The sequence below is a fragment of the Phyllopteryx taeniolatus genome, chromosome 5 (assembly GCF_024500385.1).
Source record: "Phyllopteryx taeniolatus isolate TA_2022b chromosome 5, UOR_Ptae_1.2, whole genome shotgun sequence".
NCBI lineage: Eukaryota > Metazoa > Chordata > Actinopteri > Syngnathiformes > Syngnathidae > Phyllopteryx > Phyllopteryx taeniolatus.
Genome location: NC_084506.1, coordinates 31881508 through 31906801, shown reverse-complemented (window position 1 = coordinate 31906801; position 25294 = coordinate 31881508). Strand labels below are relative to the sequence as shown.

The following is a 25294-nucleotide window of genomic DNA, read 5'->3' as shown; positions in this document are numbered from 1 at the left end:
CTTCTGAGTGTTATCTTTGTGTCCGTCATTTCCTTGTCTTCGCCAGTATTAGAAAGATTTGTGTCCATCTGGCTCTTACATCATCCAGCTCTCTTTGATTTATTTGCCTGACAGAATCTTGGCTTTGGAGAAACTAGGAGCTGTCTTCAACCAGGTGGCTTTTCCCCTGCAGTACACTCCCAGGAAGTTTGTGATCCATCCAGAGACCAACAACCTAATTTTGATTGAGACTGACCATAATGCCTACACTGAGGCGACCAAAGCTCAAAGGAAACAACAGATGGCTGAGGTATGAAGGATTTTTTTTAGGGTGAGAATATGAGCAAAGAGAGTAATAATATAGGCAACCCTTGGGGCAAAGCAAACAACTGGTGACACTCGAACTCACTGAAATGTAGTGAAATATTGCAAAATAACCACTGGGAAAACAGGATTTTGATATGTGTTATGGTGCAGTTGTGTATCACCTGTAAGAGTGGACCACTTTTAGTATTCCAGGAACTTCCTGCAAAACAGGTTTTGTCCTGCCTCAACAGAACAATAATGGTAGCATCGAGTTGTACAGACCCACAGATATTTACAATGCATTTTACCGTACAGTGGGGTACGAGTGATGAGAAGCAAATCGTACTCTGACAGGTCAAATTGTCTTCAGAAAAAGTATGGCTGTAACATAACCCGATGGCAGACGAGACAACAGGCCGGCTGTCATGAAATGGCAAAACCCATTTCCTTTCGGTTGACACATTGTTTATTCGCAGCTGTTTTAGGGTGAAAGGACTTGTGGCTCGCTGCAAATAGTGACCTAAATGAACTCCCCTCTACTCTAAGTGATCATCTCTCCAGCTCAGGCCAAAGGGACTACAACTATATACTGCGCGTGTGTGTGTGTGTGTGTGTGTGCGCGCGCGCGCGTTTATGTATTGTTGTACATAAATAACAGATTTACTCCTTCCTTGTGCACACAGCTATCATTTTCCAAACGTCACAATTTATAAAATACTTAGAGAAAAAGCATAACAGGCATGTCCAGACATACACTATATTGCCAAAAGTATTCGCTCACCTGCCTTGAATTTAAGTGGTATCCCATTCTTAATCAATAGGGTTTAATTTGACATCGGTCCACCTTTTGCAGCTATAACATCTTAACCCTGCTCTCCGGAAGTGTTCAGGAGATCACGTGGCAATATCATTTACACAATGATGCCGGATTTTGATGCAGTGCCGCCTGAGGGATCGAAGGTCACGGGCATTCAATGTTGGTTTTCGTCTTTGTCGCTTAAATGCAGTGATTTCTCCGGATTCTCTGAACCTTTTGATGATATAATGGACCGTAGATGATGAAATCCCTAAATTCCTTGCAATTGTACGTTGAGGAACATTGTCCTTAAACTGTCCGACTATTTTCTCACGCCCCATCTTTGCTTGTAAATGACTGATCAATTCAGGGAAGCTCCTTTTCTACCCAATCATGGCACCCACCTGTTCCCAATGAGCCTGTTCACCTGTGGGATGTTCCAAACACGTGTTTGATGAGCATTCCTCAACATTCTCAGTCTTTTTTGCCACCTGTGTTGCAGCCATAAAATGATAAGTTAATGATTATTTGCTAAAAACAATGTTTATCAGTTTGAACATTAAATATCTTGTGGCTGTAGTGTATTCAATTAAATATAGGTTGAACATGATTTGCAAATCATTGTATTCTGTTTTTATTTATGTTTAACACAACGTCCCAACTTCACTGGAATTGGGGTTGTAGAAGCACCCTTTTGCACTTCCGTCGGGCCACTCTGCCTTAAAGCCCTGACTGGTGGAGGGCTGCAGTGATGGTTGACTTTCTAGAACTTTCTCCCGACTTCATCTCTGGAGCTCAGTCACAGTAATCTTTGGGTTCTTCTTTACCTCTCTCACCAAGGCTCAAGGGGTCTGAATACTTATGGCTATGTGATATTTCAGTTTTTCTTTTTTCATAAATTAGCAAAAATGTCAACATTTTTTTTTCTATCAATATGGGGTGCTGTGTGTACATTAATGAGGGGGAAAAAATGAACTTAAGTGATTAGCAAATGGCTGCAATATAACAAAGAGGGAAAAATTTAAGGGGGTCTGAAAACTTTCCGTACCCACTATACATTGTCTTCTCATTGTCTCTTGCACTCTGCCCCCTCCTTCTACTTCCTCTGAGGGAGGGACATTCACCTCAAGGCGTTGCTGCCCTATATAGGGTGCCATTCCCTATTGCAGTTATCCAGAGGCTTGACGATCACACACAAACTGCACAAGACCCACACCCATCCACATTAAAAAATGCCGGTGACGTCTTTAGACATTATTGGCAGGGAATAGATGGATTCTGAATGATGTCTTTACAGCATTGGCAGGGAATGAGTTAAATGCTTTGTGTTAGATGAAGGACATCAGAGTCAACAAAAAGCCATAATTTGTACAGATGATGCATGAGGGTTTTAAACTCTTGTGGGAAGGTTTTCAACTAGGTTTAGGAGTGAGTTTATGGGAATTTACGACCATTTTTCCAGGAACATATTTGTTACGTTACACACTGATGTTGGACGAGAAGGCCTGGCTCTCAGTCTCCGCTCTAATTAATCCAAAAGTGTTCTATTGGGTTGAGGTCAGGATTGTGCAGGCCAGTCAAGTTCATCCACATCAAACTCTCTCATTCTTGATTTGTGCACTGACGCACAGTCATGTTGGAACAGGAAGGGGCCCATCTCCAAACTGTTCCTACAAAGTTGGAAATATCTCAAATGTTAGCCCCTGAGCTCCAGTGAAAGGAACTGTGAATGCGTCAGCATACCAAGAGATTTTGAGAGGAGTTAGTGGAGCGACTTCAGGGTGCTAACAGCAATAGACCAACCAGCGAGAAAAGCATCCATGCAACTTCTTGGTAGGCCACAAAGCAACAGCTTACAAATGTGGGCAAGTTTGCGCCGGAGCGCCATCGTCCGTGCACTCTGCCCCCCGGTGAACACCAAGAAAACCAAGTACAGTGTGAAAAGGCCTTAAGTGTAGTGTTAAGGAACCCCTGATGTATCTAGTGTAGTCTCTAATTGAACGGATGTCTTTTTTTTTTCTCTAAACTTATGAGAATTTTAATTTGGACTGAACATATTTTGTGTTCAAGAGTTATTTTTATTACTTCAGTGACATCCTTGAAACAGTTGGATATCATATTGTGTGAGCTGTACCTGTCATGCACCATAGTGTAGGTGGGCTGCAGGTTTTAGATGCACATCTGGCTGCTTTTTGCAGCTGACATAAAGGAGCCTAAACCTGGAGAGACCCACGTCCCTGGAGCTTCTCACATGAGGGATTGAATTATTTAAAGGAGCATTATTTTTATTTTCTCATAAGAGAAGATAATGTAGCAGACAAGACACCAGTCTTATAAACTGTCCTGTCATCTCACATGCCTGCCAGAGTTGTACCCTGCTGTTGTAGGCTCAAAATAAGCTGCATCTTGAAAGTTCATATTCCATTTCTAACGCAGTGATTTTAATTAACTTTGCAGAGTTCATTAAAAAACCCAGCATGAGTGTGTTTCACACTGTCTCATGCTTCCAACTGAAGCATTTAGTTGTGTGTTGCTCTTGTGCATGCAGGAAATGGTGGAGGCTGCAGGTGAGGATGAACGAGAACTGGCTGCTGAGATGGCAGCCGCCTTCCTCAATGAGAATCTTCCAGAAGCCATTTTTGGCTCACCAAAAGCTGGCGCTGGCCAGTGGGCTTCTCTGGTGCGGCTGGTCAACCCCATTCAGGGTGCAACACTGGACCAGGTGCAGTTAGAGCAGAATGAAGCTGCATTCAGGTATGTGATGTTTTAGCTGAAAATCTATGTTGGCTTATTTAGACAAGCCTGAATGATGCCGAGAGCGTAATCTCCCCATTTGCATGTCCCATTTTAATGAATACATGCTTTTTGTGCATGGTTTTTCCTAGTGTTGCAGTGTGTCGTTTCCACAATGCAGGGGATGACTGGTACGTCCTGGTGGGAGTGGCCAGAGACATGATCCTCAACCCTAGATCAGTTGGGGGTGGCTTCATCTACACTTACCGCCTCATTGGTGGCGGGGAAAAGCTGGAGTTTGTGCACAAGGTGGATTTGAGTTTTCAGGCTATTAGAATTGTCATTGTTGGTTTGTCAACTTGTCTTTTTTTAACCACACTAAGGCTACGTAGATGCACTCATACCAAAAAAAAGGATGCAATACAGGTATATCTCAATAAATTAGATTAGTGTCAAAACCTTTATTTAGTTAGGTAGTTAAAGTCAGAGATGCACCCCACACACTTAGAGTGAAATATTTCATTATTTTTTAAATATGTATAATTTTAATGACTATAGCTTACAGCAAGCGAATACTCAAATTCAATTCTTGAGAAACGAGAATATTACGTAACAAAGAATCAAGAAACAATGAAAATTATTTATAATAAATTAGGCAGCAAAGTGCCCTCAGTGTTTAATGAATCTTTATAATGTATGAGTACTGAAATAAATGGACTTCTCTACCATATTCAAATTTATTGACATGCCTGTATATCAGTGATTCCCAACCAGTGTGCCATGAGCGATCTTCAGGTGTGCCGAGGGAAATTATCAAATTTTACTTTACTGCTCAAAAAATTATTCCATTACAATAAATAATGTATCTTTGTTCCTCTATTTATGCCAGTGAGCCATAGTGACAGACAAAACAAATAAATGCTCTTCTATTAGATGGCAGGAAGTACATACAGTAATTAATGTACATCTACTTTTTGTGACATTTTTGTTGGTTGGTGTGCTGTGAGATTTTCCAATTGTAAAATATGTGCCTTTGCTCCATAAAGGTTGGAAATCACTGCTGTATATACTGTACATTTGGCCTGGTTCTGGATGCAATTTCATATGATTCATACACCTTTTCTAAGGCACTTACAATATTCTGTGAGGGCAAATATAATGGACTTTGATAATCCAGAGAGACCAATGCCTCGGCCGCCGCACACTCGCTCTTTGGGAGACTCCCATGGAATGAAAGAAAGTGAGGGGATGATCAGGATATGAATGAGCCCTCTGGTCTGGATCAACAGGGAAACAAGTCAGGAATGTGTTGCGGTGTTAGCCACTTACACCTTAGAGCTGTACAAAGTATAACCATGGCTGCATTGTTAGTGCACAAATTCCGTTTGGCAAACTTAAAAGTGGCTTTGAATTACCACAATGGTGTACATTTACTTAAATTAGATTTCTGTGCTGTCATATGTCATCCGTGTAGAGCTTTATCAAGATTATGAAGTACTGCCTGGCTGTGTACTTTTGTTCCTACATTCGATTTTTGTGTCAATTCCAATGTGGTTTGGTTTTTGCCTTGACTGAGACCATTTATTGCTGTGACTGTCTCGGGCTTCCCCTTCACTGTGTATGATTTGAATTATCGTCTTGACCCAGAATTGGGGTTGTAGTTGCATTTTAAGCTCTGTTGTCAGTTTTACTGTCACATACTAGACATGCAGAGAATCTAAAAAACATTTCTGTCTGAAATAAACCATAATGCAGAGAAAGGGTGACGCAAACATTTTACAAAAAATAATAGAACTGTTGCGTTGCTGCGTGAATAAGGTAGAAATGACATACAACCTATGAAGGCAATAGTATTGAGTGCGGCCGGTTTCTACCGATGGGAGAAGAGGTTGATTGAGGGGTGCTGGGGTCTCCCACAATGCTAAGTGTTCACTGATGCAGTGTGATTTAACTCAATATGTAAAGTTTTGAAATCATTTGAAACTGACAAAATAATCAATGAAAAATTACTGAAAATTAACAAAATCAACCAAAATACGAGCATTGCTTTTGAATTGCTGTGCAACAGAATCCTTTTAAAAAAACAAAAACCAACTTAACTTTCTGACAGACACCAGTAGAGGATGTGCCCTTGGCCATCGCTCCATTCCAGGGGCGGGCCTTGGTGGGAGTCGGAAAACTCCTGAGAATTTATGACATGGGCAAAAAGAAACTGCTGCGCAAGTGTGAGAACAAGGTAAGTGAGCTACTCACGTCTTCTCAAGCATTTCATTGATAAACCAAAGTCATGCAGCATTTAGCCAAAAGGTTTTTATTGGACCCAAATCTTCAAATGAAACTTTACATTCCTTTCTAACACTACTATTGTCCTAATATTGGAAGTCCCTTGCATTTTTACACACACAATACAGAGGATACTGCTTTAGATTTGGTAACACATGCATAGATTTAAGTTGAAGTTTACAGTACGTTTTCTTTATTCACTCTGTTTTCTCCTTAGCATGTTCCCAATCTGGTGACTGGCATCCACACCATTGGCCAGCGTGTGGTCGTCTCTGACGTACAGGAGAGTCTCTTCTGGGTCCGCTACAGGCGTAACGAGAACCAGCTCATCATCTTCGCTGACGATACTTGTCCCCGCTGGGTGACAACAGCATGCCTGCTGGACTATGACACCATGGCCTCCGCGGACAAGTTTGGGAACATTACCATTGTGAGTACTAGACTACAGACTGTTAAGTAGCTGGTTATGGAACACATCATCATCGAGTGTGCACAAACTAGCTAGTGGAATCTGTATTCCATTGTCTGGTCCCCCAAAACAATCCAAAACATACATAATGCAAGAGATATTTCTCACGTATAATACGCATCCCCAGAATTGCGCTTCCACGGCTGGATTTTCCTTTTACTTTATATTGTAATACACACTCCAGAATTGCTGGAATCCATACTAAAAAAAATGAAGTATTATCCGTATTTTATTAGTTTTTTTTCCCAAAAATATTGTGCTCTATGTCAATGTGCTTCAATTGGATAACGTTCGTGTCGATTTCGATGGTGATTCGATTTTCTACCATTTCAACGCCAATGAACTCAAATTGATGTATAACGTTTTAATAGTACTGTTGAAAATACGTCTTACTTAGCAATAAACAATTTACTAGTATTCTATATCCAACAACATTCGCTTGGTGGCGTGGTCGCGGGCTGGAGAAACTGCCTGTCCGTGGTGAGGTTGGTTGTCGATGAGGCGGCGGGCACTGTGGGAGGACCTCTGAGGCGGACAGGGCATCTTCGGTCTCGCTGTGGAGCTGGGCCTCCTCGGCAGGCCGGAGGAGCCATCTGCCCGAACATCGGCGTGAGGCTTGCCAGCAGGGGGCCTCTAATTGCACTGTCATGTTTATCGGTGAGCAGTGAAAATTGTGGTATCCCGTATTATATATACATTTATAACATGAGTTGTGTCACAATACCAAAACTGTAACTTCGATACTATACCTTCATAAAATACCTTGATACCGGTACTGAAACGATACAATGGCAAATATCTAAAACAGTAAAAGCAGTGGAATGAAAACTGACATCACCCCATATTGACAGAAAACTACGGCATTGTTGAAATTTTTGCAGATTTATTAAAAAAGAACAAGTGAAATATCACACAGCCATAAGTATTCAGACCCTTTCCTAAGTATTTAGTAGAAGAACCCTTTTCAGCTAATACAGCCATGAGTCTTTTGGGGATTGATGCAACACCTGGATTTGGGGATCCTCTGCCATTCCTCCTTGCAGATCCTCTCGAGTTCTGTCTGGTTGGATGGTGAACGTTGGACAGCCATTTTCGGGTCTCTCCAGAGATGCTCAATTGGGTTTAAGACAGGGCTCTGGCTGGGCCATTCAAGAACAGTCACGAGTATAAAGAAGCCTTAATGCGTGCTAATGTGTGCTTCCGCATGCTAACGCTCAGAGCAAAAGGATTAATGCCGCTAAGAGCTAGTGGTAGTGAATAGTTCCAAATAATGCTTCGTTGTAAAATCGTTGTAAAGTCTACTCGATAGTGACTGCATCCGGCCTGCAGGCGGCCTCTTAGTGGCCCAGGAACTGTTACGGCTCTTTCCAAAGATCAGACAAGTTCAACTTAGTGCGGCATGAACCAGCCCAATCATTCTGTATGTGAGGGGGCTGCTTGCCGTGCGGCAGGTGTGCCCCAAATGAAAAATGTTTACTACGTTTTGTTTGGGTCAGCACGTGTAGACTGAGACTTGTTTCCATGCCAACGATACACAGACAGCCTGTAGAAAATATGTTCAGCTCTATAATTTACCATAGGTGCATTTATTACTTTTGTGTTCATTTTTGTACGCATTTGAGCGGTCCAGGTCACGGCCAGTGACGTCACACTCACTGTCTGGAAGCAGAGAGTGCAACACAGTCATTGGCATGTGTACCGGATTATAAATTTCATTCGGCTATATACTTTAAGTGCCTTATTTGCAATACCCATTACTTGTTCCACCAGAATGCGTTTTTAGTGTTTTATGTGAAGTTTATTAATGGTAGTTCGGCATAACGATCACTAAGCTATTTCCGCCGCCGGAAGTGGTGTGCTTTGTCTTTCAGAATAAAGAGCATAATAACAGGAAGTATTATGTCAACTGTGTACAATTTGCTAACTTGACACCGTTCTTCATAGATATCATTTGTAAATGTACTATTTGACTGTTATCATATATTTGAGTTAATTTACCTATAAGGATACAGAATCCTTTCTTTCCTCAGAAAACCACAGACACAGGGACACACCCAAAGTGTAAAGCCCCAATACATTTTTCCTTCTTTACTGTGATTCTTTGTTTATATTTGGAGGGGGGAAAAAATCTTAACCCCATTCTGATACATTTGTTTTGGATTCATGACAGGGGTCATGTTTTATTCAACAATTTATTTGTGTATGTCAAAATGAAATTACGTCATAATTGAGTTCATAAGTTTGTTGTTGATTTGAATTAAAAAGACATTTTGTTTTGATTGTTACAGTATTATTGGATGTGGCCTGACCAACTTCGATAAATGGAACTTTGACTCATTGAAAAATTTCACTGGGGAACAATTTGAAAAAAATAATTTGTTAGACTTTCATGCTGATTAAAACAAAAATTGGCATGCTGTTTCCAAAATTGCAGTCAGTTTTTTTTCGCACGTCAAGTTTTTTCTCCACAGCTTACCCTCCAGATAAGCAAAATTCCACTGATTAGCTGCAGTAAGATTTGCCAGCTGATGATGATTGGACTCATCTAAAGTTACGTGGCAACTTGTTTGTGCAGTCACAATCGAGACAGTGCGGTGAGAGGTGTGTGCAGTTCCCAATAGCTCAGTACTATCAATATCTGCAAATAGAAAGCTAACATAAGAATTAAGAGGACTTGTGCTGGCTTTTCTCTTAACCTTGTAACCATGGGCATACCGTTGTAAGCTCTATTTCATTTTATGCTGTTTTTTTTTTTTTTTTTTCCAAAGCTTGTAACTATTCCATCTTAGTGTTTTATTTACATAGGTATATATTTCCTGTTCCACTTTGTTGAAAAACTTGATGTGATAGAGAAAAACCAAGATCAGTTTTGGATTGCGCACCCAAAAATTTGTTAAAAAGAGCTGTCAGACCTAAATTAACAAAAATGTGTTCCCCAGTGTATGGCCCTCTAAGATTTGAGTACCTCTGACGTATACAGTATTATTAATCAACAAATGTTTTGTTTCCCCCCCACCCCTCCATTTGATTCACCCACTTACACAACCTGTCATGCATTATTTACATTGCAGGTGCGTCTTCCTCCCAACACTAGTGATGATGTGGATGAGGATCCAACAGGCAACAAGGCCTTATGGGACAGAGGGCTTCTCAATGGCTCATCACAGAAGGTAAGCTGTAGAGGTCACTTTTATGTTGTGGCCCATACATTGGCAGTAAAAAGCCACATAGGGGATATGCAGCGTGTTCAGAAAATCTCCCCACAATATAAATTAATTTACAAAATAAAATGAATGGACAAATACATGGAAATTATTACAAAAAAAGGAGACATGTTTTTTTGTTTGGTCAAATATTTTTTTTTTAACTTACCGTAATTTCTCGTGTATAATGCGCACCCATGTATAATACGCACCCCCAAAGTTGACCTCAAAATTCTGGAAAACCCTTCAACCTATGTATAATGCATTTTTACAATGCATGATTTTGCTTCTACCCATACGATCAAAACATGAAGTATTATCTGTAGTTTGTTAGTTTTTTTTCAAATAATTATTCTGAAGTTAAGCACTTTATTTGAACACATAATACTTTCTTTTTATTTACTTGCTCTTATTTTGAAATTCACAGCCCTACGTTTATTTAGTAAATGAGAAAACACACAGTTGTGCTCGGGTGTTTGATTACCCAGGCAGAATTTGTAAGATGTGTACATGTTTTTTAAAGAAAACATAGACCAGGCGAAACACATTTCATTTTATTTTAATGGGATTCAAATTAAACTGTCAAGCATTTCAGAAAAGTATTATCATTAATCAAAACATAACCATAAATAAATTAATGATGCTTGTTGTTTAGTCATCAGTTGCATTTAAAAAAAAAAAAAACTATTTCACAAATTCTGCCTGAGCGTGTAAACTTATGAGCACAATTCTACATATATGCAGTCATATGGACCCATGTAATATTTGGATTAAAGTGTAGGCTACACCTTTTTATATAACCACTAGGTGGCGGTGGTATATTAGAATGAAAGTGTACAACTTTTTCATAACCTCTAGATGGCGGCATACATTTGTAAAATCGGAAAGTCGTTTTCATTTCCCCCTATACCAATGTATAATGCGCACTATTGACTTTTGACATTTTTTTTGTGGGGGGTGGGGCTGCGGATTATACACGAGAAATTATGGTAGTCGCCCATTTCTCCCTTTGTCCAACACATGGTCTTCTGAACTTAATCCTATAATTTTGCTGAGTCGGCGCATTAAATTTTGTTTCAATAAACCATGATGCACATTGTACCTTGTTTGAGAAGTAACCATTTCTTTGTTTTATTTATTACAACCTATTTCATCAACAGGATACCTGAAATAGATAAAAGGCTATGTGATTAATAAAAGTAACGCTGACCCCACAAAAACTGATTAGCATATCACCTTTTGTAATACCTTTTTTAAATTAAGAGACCAAGATGACCTGTAGCTGAATGCTTTTGCCAGTTGTCTGAGAGGAAGAAAGGCTCATCTCGGCCCAGTTTCCACCAGTCAGGACAGCTGACTGCTCTGTTGTCAAGCTATATTCCTTTCAACAAACCAAAGGGAATATGAAAAAATGCTTTTGTAACTTATGAAGGATTCCTCTATCCTTCATAAGTTACAAAAGCATTTTGTTATGGAGTCAGCTTGCAGCACTCGGCTTTGTTATTTCAGTGGTTGTGTCAAGTGTTGATAGCCTACGGCTGATGAGGCCGTCAACATCGCTCCAAAAATGTTTTACAACTTTTCAAATGTCGAAACTAACTAAATACAACAGACTTGAGGCAGCACTGTTGGAAAATGTGTTTTTATGTAAAAGGGCTACTACAAAGTGAATATTCCAACCAAAGTTGAGTATCTGTGTTGCTGCACACAAATGTCACATGATCAGTCTTTCCTAATTCCACTAAAAACACTTCAGATGTCTTGAAGATTGAAAGGTTCCTCCAGTTGTGCTGCTATCAAACTGAATTTCACCTATAAATATACATTTTGACTCCCGCTCCCTCCCAATCCTGAGCCACAATGTTAGAGTCCCAGTCCCATCCTTTTAACTACCCGTCAGTCCTGCTCCGTTTTTCTTCCTCGGTTTAAAATATGCGGTACATGGGTCACACAATGTCTGCCTTATGCCGACCTCAGACTACAGGACTTTTTTTCGTCGTCACGACCTCACTATGTCGGATTACCACACATGGTGTTATAAATTTGTTCTGTGTCTTAGACCGGGGTAAGTGGCCACACTATGAGTAAGTATGACACCAACCAGACCCCGCCCGATTAACGCGTCCCGTCTCCAGGAGCACCGTCCGACGGCACATCTTCGGGGAGGCGGGACAAGAAGAAAAAGTCCTAGCAGCAGGGAAACAGTTTGTGTGTGTATGCAGGACCGCGGGACACAAGTTAGGGTTAGTCGAAGCTTGGCTCCGCAGGAACGAGCGCATGGCGTTTTGAAGGCGCTCCGTCACACTATTGGTCTATGTCTAAAAACAATCGTAGGAATACAAAGGCCATTTCACACTATGCAGAAAAACACAAATAATTCTGACTCACAGGACTTTGTGTCGTGGTCATGAGGCGTCCTAGATGCGAGATCGGCAGTCTTTGATTGTCGCAATACACAGGTTGACGATGCTTGATCGGCGACTTGTGACTCAAATGATCGGCCACGACAGTTGAACGTTTGTCTGCGACGTGTCTGTTGAGTCCAAATCAGGCTACATTTGTGTTGCCTGAGTTCGGCATTAGTCAATGTAGTACATACAGTGCTTTGAATTACTGGAATGATCAAGAAACATATAACACGCAAATAATAATGCCTGACGAGGCTTGAAATCGGCCCTGATTGAAACATGAGGGAATGGCCTTGAAACAAGCTGAGTTCGCACATTGTATGCCCAGATTTCGTCCTTCTTTAATGGTCTCTCTAATCTATTTGACTGAGACCATATTTAATATCTGCAAATGTTTCTATCCACATTCGGATCTGTGGACATCCGATCTTGGCCACATGGACAAAGAAAAATAAACTTTAATGGGTTTCAATAGTGAAGGAGCATGATTTCTTGGTGGAGATGCATTTTTTCATCAGACAGTGACGCACACATTTATGCACTAAATTTTTCGCCACACATTTTTTAGCCCACCACATTTTGGCCGACCACACACAACCGGGTGACTCTGTGTAACCGGCAAAGCGCTGAGTCAGCATGAACACTTGTGCGTGTTTTCCAGGCTGACGTGGTCGTCAACTACCACGTGGGGGAGACCATCTTGTCCCTGCAGAAAACCACACTGATCCCCGGAGGTTCAGAGTCACTGGTCTACACCACCCTGTCCGGAGGCATCGGAATTCTGGTCCCCTTTACTTCACATGAGGTAAATGCCGGTCATCTCGCAATCATTTCATTGTGCTTTGGTCATCTATTGCATTTACTTCTCTTTGTCCAGGACCATGATTTCTTCCAACATTTAGAGATGCACATGCGCTCAGAGTTCCCGCCACTGTGTGGAAGAGACCATCTCAGCTTTAGGTCCTACTACTTCCCCGTCAAGGTGAATTAATTATGAGAATTATAATAATAATGACAACTAATTACAATACTTGGGAAAAAGTTAGGGATATTGGGCTTTCGGGTTAAAGTTCAGGATGAACCTAAACTGCGCTGTAACTTTTTTAACATTTACAGGTGATTTTAATTTGACCTAAACTTTTGAATTCCCATGTGCGACTGTTTAATTTTTTCACAACTCGCTGCTCTCTATCAAGGACCTGAAAGGTAAATTTCACGGCAGGTGTTTACTTAAATCCATAAAATTTCCGAGGACGTCCACTTCTATGCCTTTCTGTGACCCTTCCAGTCTCTTTGAATATCCTAAATGGCTGATGAGTTCACTGTCCACTTCCCACTGAGAACATCCTGTTCAAAGCCTCGCAATGACGAGGTACCGCTGCTCAATTTTTAGGTGTCATCTTTGTCTTTGATGTCAAAATATGAACAGCTTGATTAAGGGGACTGTTCAAATACAAATTCTAATTGAACCAGGAAATATATTGGTCCATTCATGGATAATAACACCTGTTGTGAATTTTGCCATTCAGCTCTTTGTTTCTTGAGAGATGATCTGGTTAAGGTTATAGTGCATTTCAAATTCGGCCCGAAATTTCACCTGAAAGGCGAACATCCCTAACTCTTGTGAGTACTGTCCCCCTCCATCAACGGGGTTTCCACCTCACCCTCACGTTGTTGTCCTTGTTTGGCATGCTGGCAGAATGTGATTGACGGCGACCTGTGCGAGCAGTTCAACAGCATGGAGCCTCACAAACAGAAAAGTGTGGCAGAGGAGCTGGACAGGACACCACCTGAGGTCTCCAAGAAACTGGAGGACATCCGCACACGTTACGCATTCTAAACGCTGACCTCAAGCTTCATCGTTACATCGGGGGGGGGGGCGACCGTTTGGATCCTCAAATTAAAATTCAAACTCCTCGGGGCTCAAACTTAGTAAAAATACATAATGTATTTCCCATAACATTGAACTTTACTGTACATGAACAGATGAAGACTGAATTACAGCAATCATGGATCAAAAAGCCCCATCACTTAAAATAGCATATCATATTTTTACACTGACAATTGGCATTTCAGGCCCCGACCTTGGGTCATTAGAACGGTGTCCCTCTGTGTTGTACATCCTTAGTGACGCAAGTAAATTGTTAGTTTGTCACCCTTGAGGCAACGCAGCACCACAAAGTCAGCGAACACATATCACGAGGATTAGTGTACGGACACCACGGCCGATGTACAATCATCCTGTATTTACACGGCACAGCTGTCTAAAGTGCATTTCCCCTCACATCGGCAGCTTGCATCGTTCCCACATTCTCAAGTCGATGCTCCACATGGAGTGTAGCGATTCCCTCGTTTACATTCTTTGATCTTTGTGACCTGAAAAAAAAGGGGAATTAGCAAGGTGGTGGTATCGGAATCTTATTTTGTGAGGCAGCTGTTTTAATGTTTTGATTTGAGTTTTATCACAAACCCAAAGGGGGAAATGACATTGTTGGTTTCCTGTCTGCGGTGGTTGTGACATTAAGAGTCAGACAAAATAGGTGGGCGGTAATCCGCACAGTTTGAACAGTTGTGTTGTCTTGGTCATGCCTGTAAATTCCCCCACCTCAGCCCCAAGTGCTTCCAGCAAGTTCTTGTCGAAGAAACGGGGATTTGTGGGCTTCAGAACGGCAGTCTGAATTGTAAATAAAGTTGCTTTTTCTACTTGACAAAATCTTGTCTGTGCACGTTCTTTCCGTGTTCAACCACAACCAAGGATGTTTACTTGAATTTCTCGCGTAGTGTTGCTGGTGTTAGTTGTAGCTGTTATGAGTGATGTGTTACAAAATGAACACAATTACAGTATTGCTTTTCTGGAACACATTTCTAATTAATAGACCTGTTAGAACAGTGATTTGTGAAGTGTGGTATGATTACTACTACAGTGAGGCAAAAGGTATTTAGTGAGCCACTGATTTTTTTTAAAGAATTTATTAGTAAATTATGGTGGAAAATAATAGCAAAAGTTCATCTCAATACTTTGTTATATATATATATATATATATACACCCTTTGTTGGCAATGGCAGAGGTCAAACGTTTTCTGTGTAGTGACTGACCCAGTAGCCAGAACTTTCCCACACAACTTGATAAGCTGCATTCTTCCCTGCGGCCCTGGTGTTTGACCACGAGAAGATGCCTACTGAACCCTAAATTAATTAGCAGGTCCCCTCGAAATTTTGGTTTACAGTCGTCAGTCCTTTTCTTCGTTTGAACTCACAGCAGCCAAAAGGCCAAGCTGGGGCAGATCAACAGAGGGACAAATAAAGCAATTAACTATTTGCTTAATATTCAAATGTGCATAGGAGGGGACTCACTGGCGTTGGAGAGTACTGCAATCCATAAACTTAACATTCAGTTTTTAACGGAAGATAAAATGTCAGTTTTGATATTTCACAAACTCTGCGTAAGTATTTCAAATGTATGCCTTGATGTCTGTGTCAGTGTGCCAACTTTACCGGTGCAGCTGCAAGACTTTGAGAACTCTCTGTCTTGATTTGAAACCCCAAGCAGCATGAAATGTGATTGAACCACAAACAGTTGATTTGCCAAGACTAAACTTTAACTAGTCATTCTACATGCTTGATCTATGAGTAATGAGTACAAAGTTGGGAATATTTTATCTTAAAATATGATTTTATGGACAAGCTCGTAGACTAAATTCGATTCGATGGGCGTGGTCTTCGTTCTTCAGCATGACAACGATCGTTCTTTCCTTTACACGGATCAGTCGTCCTGGTAAACTGTAACAGTTACAGCTGGTAACCAGTTGGTATGAGAATCAGCAGCTCAAAATCTGAAGCCACGGTCCTCAGTCGGAAAATGGTGGAGTGCCCTCTCTGGGTCAAGGAGGAGATCCTGCCCCAAGTAGGTCTTGTTCATAAGTGAAGGGCGAATGGAGCGGGAGATTGACAGGCGGGTTGGTGCAACGTTTGCAGTAATGCGGACTCTGCATTGGTCAGTCGTGGACAAGAAGGAGCTGAGCCGAAAGGTGAAGCTCTCGGTTTACCAGTCGGTCTACGTTCCTACCTTCGCCGATGGTCACAAGCTAACTTGGACCAAGTACGCTTTCGCGTGTACTTTTGCACTGCAGGCACAAACCATTGTCCCACACGTGCTCTCCATTTTGAGACGCACAAAAGGGAGTTCACTAACCTGAGTATACAAATGACAGATCACTGCTTTCTCATGCTGCCTGATAAATCATTTCCAAGGCGACTATGTTGAGGAGCTATGATTGGCCTTGAGTACCATGCAGTCTTGTGACAAAATGATGTAAGCTGCTGTTTGTTTTGTTTTGCTTCTTTTACACAATTCATTTCACTCTCTTACTCGTCGGCTGGTGTCAGTGAGTTTTGATAACTTGCTTCATATGAGGGGCACTAAATAGGAATTCAGCCGAAGTCTGAATGGAGACATTTGTTGTGTAAAGAGGTTGACAGTCATGGTGAACCAGGGAGCTCATTACAATTTTGGGCTGCCAAGTCCAAGGTCCATTTGCAGATGGCTGAGGGCCCACCCTGCAAGGGAGCTCCTAACTTAAATGGCAAGATTGCACAAATGAATAAATACATTTAAGGGAAACTTATTTCAGTAAATTTGACTTTTTTTTCCCCCAGAATTGTTATTTTCTCTCTTTTTTTTTTTTTGTAGGAATTAGATTGTTACATGATTTCTTTGAAGGAAAAAAAAATCATCTTTACACAACATTAGATGTTCTTGATGGTTTCAAATGGACCCCACCCTGACCCCGTACAATATCAAAAGTTTTTGGCAGGCCCCATCCAGTTAAAAGAAAAGGTGATGTAACACAGTGGTAAACATGACCCTGTCCCAGCTTTTTTGGGAACGTGTTGCAGCCATAAAAGTCTAAGTTAATGATTATTTGTTAAAAACAATAATGTTTATCAGTTTGAACATTAAATGTCTTGTCTTTGTAGTGTATTCAATTAAAGATAGGTTGAACATGATTTGCAAATCATTGTATTGTGTTTTTTTATTTACGTTTCAAAAACACGTTGGCCTGGGAAAGCCTCGGGATCCCCCTGGTAGAGCTGGACGAATTGGCTGGGCTCGATCCTGCCTCACGGTCCTCAGCCACCGCGGTGCAGGCGCTGCCATTACAGGACACTTCTGTCAGTCAGTGTGCATGCGAAACGCTGTCAATTCACTTGCATGTGTCCGCAGGCACACTCTTTGGGACTTTTTCGCTGGGTGTGGGGCCACTCACTTATTGCGACAAATAACTCATGAATATGCAAATTGATTGGGTATCCCCTCACTCACACTCTCGTCCTATAGACGTTTATAATTTACATAACCACTCCCACCACACTTCAATTGTAAAGCCGGGTTCACGACTCTTGTCCTGCATGCTTCCCGTCCTGTCCTTGCCCTGTCCGATCTTGTCCTGTCCTTCCCTCACAGGGTGCAGCACTACTGCCCCATACAACACACACATCTAATGTGTCACTGTTCTAGATATATAAGGATTTACTTTTCTCATCTTGTTTACAGTTAGTGCTTTGTCTTTTGTCTTCTTTTCTCACTCCCCTCTCGAAACTTCTGTTTCTGTTCGACTGATCGACTCTGAAAAATGGTGGAGCGCAAAAGTTCGGCTTAATACCAAGATGAATACACGATTACTGCTTTTTTTTTTTTTTTTTTTAATTCTAATTTATCTTTTTGATTGTTTAAATTGGATGCACATTTGTTCCATCCATCCATTATCTGAGCCGCTTCTCCTCACGCGGGTCGCGGGCGTGCCGGAGCCTATCCCAGCTATCATCGGGCAGGAGGCGGGGCACACCCTCAACTGGTTGCCAGCCAATCGCAGGGCACAGACAAACAAACAACCATTTGCACTCACAGGCAATTTAGAGTTGTTCAATTAACCTACCGTGCATGTTTTGGGAATGTGGGAGGAAACCGGAGTACCTGGAGAAAACCCACGCAGGCACGGGGAGAACATGCAAACTCCACACAGGCGCGGCCGGGGATTGAACCCCGGTCCTCAGAACTGTGAGGCTGACGCTGCACATTTGTTATTCATTGTAAAACTTCACAACTGAACATTGTTTTGCAATTGAGTGGGTTTTTGTGTACAGTAATCCTACAAACATACACAAGAAAAGGACAATATTTGCCATGGCTACGACAGAAACACCGAAGCCCTGCAGCCAAGCCAAGTGATACGTAAGCTACACTGATTGTTTCCTTTGGGCAGGAAACTTTCCAGCTGGACACAACAAGAGAGACACACAAAAAGACACAATTGTTTACTTAATCAAGAGACCGAAATCTTGGGTTCATCCAACTTCCAGAGGGGGAAGATGAATATGAGGCAGGCCAACATTTTATTGGGTCACAAAGCTGAGGGTCATCACAGTACATGTGAGCCTGAATATAATGCGTGGCCACATGTGCTCACTCTGTTTTTCAGCTTCAGTATGAAAAGTCATCGGATGGTCAATTTTTCCAAATGGATGGAAAACGATGAATTTGATTGAAAAGGCCCGCAGTAGAGTGCAGAGCTCCATCCATCCATTGTCTACACCGCTTATCCTAACTAGGATCACGGGCGTGCCGGAGCCCGTCCCCGCCACCTTCGGGCGAGAGGCAGGGTCCACCCTGAACCCACGCTGCCCGCACCAAAGTCAGGCGAGTGGACCGCTACACCATCGGTGACCAGAGAAAATCCGTTTTGGGGAAAAACGGAAGAAACCTTGGAAAGGGGTAAGCTGCTGCTCTTCATTTGTGTTGGGGCGAGGTACAGCCTGGACTGGTTGCCAGTCAATCACAGTGGACATATTAACATTCATTTGCCGTGCTTGCCCGGTTGGTGGCGCCCTGCAAATGACGGCACGGAAATCAAAACATAGAACAAATAAATGCAGAATCACATATAAGGGCCATAACATGCATTGCCTGGGTCATATTGAAGCGACGGCTCTGTTCTTTTGTTGTAATGCAGAAATTGAGTTTAGCAAAAGTTACATGCTATAGCTTTAACTACTGTACGTTTATACGGGGCGGCACGGTGCCCGACCGGTTAGCACATGTGCCTGACAGTTCTGAGACCTCACACCTCCCTCCTTTAAATACGCCGGCTTGCATTTGTCTGCAAATGACCAAAACCTGGTCTGACGTCCCTCCAAGCGGCCGCCCGCCACGTCGCATGTGAGCATAAGCAGCACGAACCATATGTTTAATATGGAAATTAGAAACATGTTGTTGATGCTCAGAAAAATTAACCACATATTAGATGGCTGCATTTCTTACATCTAAACAAACAGCAAAAGATCCCCACAAATCCGTGACTTGGTTGCATGCTGCAAATCAACAAAAGCTCCAGGCTGTAAGCTGGGAAAACAACCAGTCTTTGTTCGCTCATAAAGGGTGTTTCTCTCTGTTTTTTAACTAGAGGAAAGCACGAGTCTATTGATTTGTATCAGTAGTAAAAAACCTGTAAAAATAGGTGCATTATAACAGTTCTATAGACTAGTTTGTGTTGGCTCTGCATTGCTTCCTTCCAGTTCTGCCTGAGCAGGCCGCTTTGAATCATTGCTTTAATGTACAACATTGATGTTTAGACTAGTAGCAACGTGAAACTAAAACCTGGAGGGGGTTCTTGTATGGTAGAATGCTAACAAACGTGGTTCCTCACTCCTGTATCTACTGTAACAGTGGTCATCCAGTGCGGACTGACCCCGCACTTTTCCCTCATGAAATAAATGTAAATGGCCGATTTGCTCGTCGACAGTTTTCCCCAGGAAGGGAAAATTCCTTCGGAGTAGGGATGTCCAGACGTTGCTGTAAACCTCTTGCTCTATTTCGAGAGGACTTTTCTATTTTTGACTCACAAGGCTTCTTTCACACCTCCCTCAAACCAGCGGTCCTCGCTGTCCAGAATTTGGATCTTGTTTTGCTCAGTTTCTTCTTCTTTGTAAGATGCAAATGAACTGCTGACTCTGGACCTGAAGAGGCTGGTCTCCCATGTTGTGCCATGATTTGACTCACTCAGCACAGCTACTGGTTCAGGTAGGCTATGTTGATGACGCACGGCTTAAGATCCAAGTCTGAAATGTTTTTATTTTTCCACTGAACACGTCATCCTTATCAAAAATCTCTTTTCACTTTGGCAGGGAGAATAGAAATTTTCAAGCTGCTTAGCAAGATTTGAATGTTTTCGCACTTCACTGTTCCCTCCCCTGGGTCTTGCGTCTCTGACTAAAGCCACAGCCTTCACTTACCTGAATATGCACCTTACATATGTTTACCTTGTTGACCCTTGTTTTGTCTCGGGATCTGTTCAATTCCTTCTTCCGAGGAGCAGATTGAAAAGTGTATAGATACAACGAGATACAGGCGACAAGCTTACTTTTCACCGCGCCCACCGATTGGGGGGCCCTCGTCCAGGAAAATAACATTTTAGACCACTGCTGTACTACGCTAAAAAACGCATACCGTGCCAAACCTCGTGCAGCACTGGGCTCGTCTGATCACTGCTTAATTCACTTAATACCGACATACAGCCACGAACTTAAATGCGCGAAGCCTACAGTGAAAACAGTGAAAAGGTGGACCAAAGAAGCAAGGCTGGAACTTCAAAGCTGTTCAGACCGCACAGACTGGAGTGTCTTGAATATACGGACACTGTCACATCTTATATCAGTTTCTGTGAAGAGGTGTGTGTACCAACAAAGTCCTTTTGCACATTCAACAACAACAAGCTGTGGTTCACTGCCAAACTTAAGCGACTTCGCCAAGCTAAGGAGGACGCATATGAGAGCGGGGACAGGGACCTCTATAATCGAGCGAGAAACCACCCGACAAAAGAAATTAACATTGAAAAGAGGAACTATGCAGCAAAGTTGGAAAAACTGTTTCACGCTAACGACTCTAAATCAGTCTGGCAGGCATTACAATCGGTGACAAATTACAAGCGACGATCCCCCAAAGCTGACATCTGTGGTCAATAAGTCCTTTGACCGTCTCGTGCTGGACCGCCTCAAAAGTGTCACAGGTTCCCCGCTGGACCCCCTGCAGTTTGCCTACCGAGCGAACAGGTCTGCGGATGATGCAGTCAACATGGGACTGCACTTCACCCTTGAACACCTCGACAGTGCAGGGACCTACGCGAGGATCCTGTTCGTGGACTTCAGCTCAGCGTTCAACACCATCATCCCTGAATTCGTTTCCTCCAAGCTTCTCCACCTCAGCGTCTCACCTGCCATCTGCCAGTGGATTTACAGCTTCCTGACGGGCAGGACACAGCAGGTGAGGCCGGGGGAGACCACCTCCTCCACACGCAGCATCAGCACTGGGGCGCCCCAAGGTTGTGTCCTCTCTCCCCTGCTCTTCTCTCTCCACTCGAACGACTGCACCTCAACGCACCCGGCTGTGAAACTGTCAAACGTGCAGATGACACCACTGTCATCGACCTAATCAAGGACGGTGACGAGTCTGCATATCGACAAGAAGTGGAGCGGGTGGAGCTGTAGTGCCCCCGACACAACCTGGAGCTGAGCACGCTCAAGACTGTAGAGATGATCGTGGACTTCAGGAGGCATCCTTCGCCACAGCTGCCCCTCACGCTGTCCAGCTGCCTTGTGTCAACTGTCGAGACCTTCAAGTTCCTGGGAATTACAGTCTCTCACGACCTGAAGTGGGCGATCAACATCAACTCCGTCCTCAGAAAAGGCCCAGCAGAGGATCTACTTCCTGCTGCTTCTGAGAAAGCACGGCCTGCCACAGGAGCTGTTGAGGCAGTTCTACACAGTGGTCATCGAATCAGTCCTGTGTTCTTCCATCACAGCCTGGTTTGGTGCTGCTACAATAACTGCAACGGACAATCAAAACTGCTGAAAGGATTGTCCGTACCCCCCTACCCACCCTTGAGGACTTGCACGCTGCCAGAACTAAGACAAGAGCGTGCATAATCCTCTCGGACCCTTGACATCCCGGTCACAGGCTCTTCGGGCTTCTTCCCTCAGGTAGGCGCTACCGATCAATGCAAACTAGAACTACCAGACATTCCAACAGCTTCTTCCCTCTTGCCATCAACTTCTTAAACAGCTAACCTACAATTCCATTACAACATGCTGGCAATTTTTTTGTCTTGAGTTTGTTGTCACATTTCTGTCAGGCCAATTATATTTTACTCGTGCACTCACTGTAGTCGTCTCGCCACGCTGCACTATTTGCATATCTGTTGTTGACCAATACTGGCCACTCATGCCAGAGTAGCATCTGCTCCTTTTGCATACTGATTGAGGAGTATCTGCAACATTTGCACAATCGACATTGTCCCAGATTATCGCGCTACTCGTCACTTTAAACCGCATACACTCCTTGAAGTCTCGGCGCCCTTTGCACAATGGTCACTGCACCGGACTATCGCAATATTAGTCATTCGAACTGCTCTTAGTGCTAGAGGACTCTGGATCTTTTTGCACGATTGTCAAAAAAAATAAAATAAAATAAAATTGTACCGGCATGACCAGATAACTGGCAACCCTTTATTGCTCAGTGACTGTTTTTGTCAATGTCTTTCTGTCTCCAAAGTGTTCTCTGTCAATTGACCATCTGTTGTCGTACTCGAGCGGCTCCAACTAGCGGAGACAAATTCCTTGTGTGTTTTTTGGGACATACTTGGCAAATAAAGACTTCTGATTCTGATTCTGATCTGTTGTCGTTATGAATTGTGAAAAATGTATCGTATTTTGTTTCATTCTTTCCACTTTTGCTTAGACAAACAAAAAAACGGAATCGCGCATGCCAGCATGAATCGTCACTCCTATCTCTCTGCTTTCCTGCTCTGCTTGCTTCCACACACACTAAATGCACAAGTGGCTCAAAACTCGACCACAAACCACCACCACACACACCATATTATCCCCTCGTCACCGTTTGTTTCCTGTGTTCAGTGTTTACTCGTTGCCCTTCTATGAACCCTGGCTATGCAGTACTCAAACATAGCATCTCTATCACCCTGTCTAAATAACATTCGTCAACACAATACCACAAAAAAAACAACAACAACAAAGAATGCATGGTACCAAATCGATTTCAAATGATGATACACACACCCATTATATGTCACACTTAACATTCGTGTCTCGGCATTCGATCGCAGGCAAAGAGAAGGAAGATGATGGATTATACCACTCCATTTCAAACAGACCTCCTCTTATTCCAAGAAGCCCACCTTACGAAGTCGGAAGAAAAATGCCTCATTGACTCGAATTTCACTCAGGTGATCTCGGCCTTTTACAACTGTAGACAAAGAGGAGTCTCAATACTAGTCCATCAAATACAATAAATAGTACAGTAGCAGATCCAGAAGGCCGATATATAATTATACGGGCTACAATATTTCACAAGCTTTATACAATTGTCAATGTATACGCTCCAAATAAAGACGATCCGGCCTTTTTTCACACGCTCTTTTCGCACTTGTCTACAATTATTATGGGAGGTGATTTCAACCTAACGCTAAAATCAAAAATAGGAATCAGCCACAATGCTCCAATATACTAGAGCAGTATATGGATGACTTTGGTCTCGTTGACGTACGGAGGCTGAAAAAAAAAGAGAAGACACATTTTCCTCATCGGTCTTTCTCAAGAATAGATTGTGATTGTTGGTGGCTTCACATCGGAGCCTAAAAAAACTCAACCAAGTCTCTGCCATAGAGTTACGGTAAAGGAACTACCTCCGGTAACTCCCGTAGATGTCACCAAAGTTCTTGAGTCAGATTTTAAGACTTCTATTAGTTTTATACAACCTTCACATGCTTTATTGAGACATTGTGACTACTAGCTGTAATGTGCATACTCATTGTTCCGAGCTATGTTGTGACTACGAGCGGATTTGCCAAAACAGTTGGCAACAACTTGTCGGCGTTGCGTTGAGACGCAACCGATTGTTTTCACTTATGAATGGTAACAGCAGCAGCATTCCGAGATGCCAATTCCAATTGATGTTAAGGAGCACAGATCCATGTCCGACGCGTGAGGATGTGAAACAAAATAGCTAAGTCTACAAACCTCACAGAGAGTGAAGTTAGTAAAAAAAAAAAAAAAAGAGGGCACTCTGGATTCAAGGTTTTTAGTTCTACGATTACAATTGAAGCCTGATGTCACCTTGTTTTACTCTCTGCAGTAAGATGAAAACAATTTTTTTTTTCCTACTCAAACCCTGAACTATAGGCAGGGTTAAAAGAATAAAGACTGCTCATAAAAAAAACCATTATTTTCTCTTAGCTGCAAGTAATGCAAGTCACAGAGGAGTCCTGGAGTTCGGGTCTTGGGGGAAAATGTTATTTTCAAATCAGTGGATGTAAAATCCTTCACCAATTTCCTCAATAGATTCAATTTCATACACGGTTCTCCTTGTTCCTGACCAGACGTGAATAGGTCAGAGACCAAAAGGATCCAGTCCCAAATGGGTCAAAAACAGGAAGACAGAAAACAGGAAGTTATTTGCGACCGAACATAGCACACATGCGAACCCGGTAACATGAATGGTTACGCCTTTCCACTCCATCATCCCATTAGGGGGTCTGCACTCCAATGATGTGGGGACAGTTTTACTGGTACAGTACTGACATACTGTATGTTCCTTGGCCCAGCATAAATGCAGAACAGAGTTGCATCAGAGAATAAAACCTTGTGCACAATCTACAATTTGTTTCCCCTAGTATCACAAAGTACGTTGAATTCAATTTGATTGATTGATTACTGGTTAACACAGTTCTGAGGACCCGGTTTCAAAGCCGGCCTCGCCTGTGTGGAGTTTTTATGTTCTCCCCGTGCCTGCGTGGGTCTTCTCTGGCTACAATGGTTTCCTCCCAGACCCCAAAAACATGCATGGTAGGTTCATAGAAGACTTGAAATTGCCCGTAGGTGTCAATGGGAGTGCGAATGATTATTTGTGGATGTGTCCCCTGCGATTGGCTGGCGAGCAGGTCAGTGTGTACCCGCCTCTTGCCCAGAGTCAAGAGATAGGCGCCAGCACGCCTCCAACCTCAGTGAGGAGAAGCGATTAGGAAAATGGATAAGTGGAGGGATGATTAT

General features: G+C 42.6%; 2 protein-coding genes across 3 annotated transcripts in view; both read left to right on the top strand.

The window, feature by feature from the left end:
* The window catches only part of sf3b3 (splicing factor 3b, subunit 3), a 44349-nt gene extending 29459 nt beyond the window's left edge, over positions 1–14890 (top strand). For both annotated transcript variants that reach the window (XM_061774922.1, XM_061774923.1), the window contains exons 19-27: positions 115–289; positions 3630–3835; positions 3967–4123; positions 5925–6050; positions 6315–6527; positions 9638–9736; positions 12839–12982; positions 13055–13159; positions 13877–14890. In XM_061774922.1, the coding sequence (XP_061630906.1) occupies positions 115–289; positions 3630–3835; positions 3967–4123; positions 5925–6050; positions 6315–6527; positions 9638–9736; positions 12839–12982; positions 13055–13159; positions 13877–14017 (1366 nt within the window). In that variant the 3' untranslated portion in view covers positions 14018–14890. The remainder of the gene's footprint in view (positions 1–114; positions 290–3629; positions 3836–3966; positions 4124–5924; positions 6051–6314; positions 6528–9637; positions 9737–12838; positions 12983–13054; positions 13160–13876) is intronic.
* A 3402-nt stretch (positions 14891–18292) lies between these two features.
* il34 (interleukin 34) overlaps positions 18293–25294 on the top strand; it is a 63032-nt gene continuing 56030 nt past the window's right edge. Inside the window, exon 1 of the mRNA XM_061774920.1 lies at positions 18293–18950. The gene's annotated coding sequence lies outside the window, so the exon portion shown is untranslated. The remainder of the gene's footprint in view (positions 18951–25294) is intronic.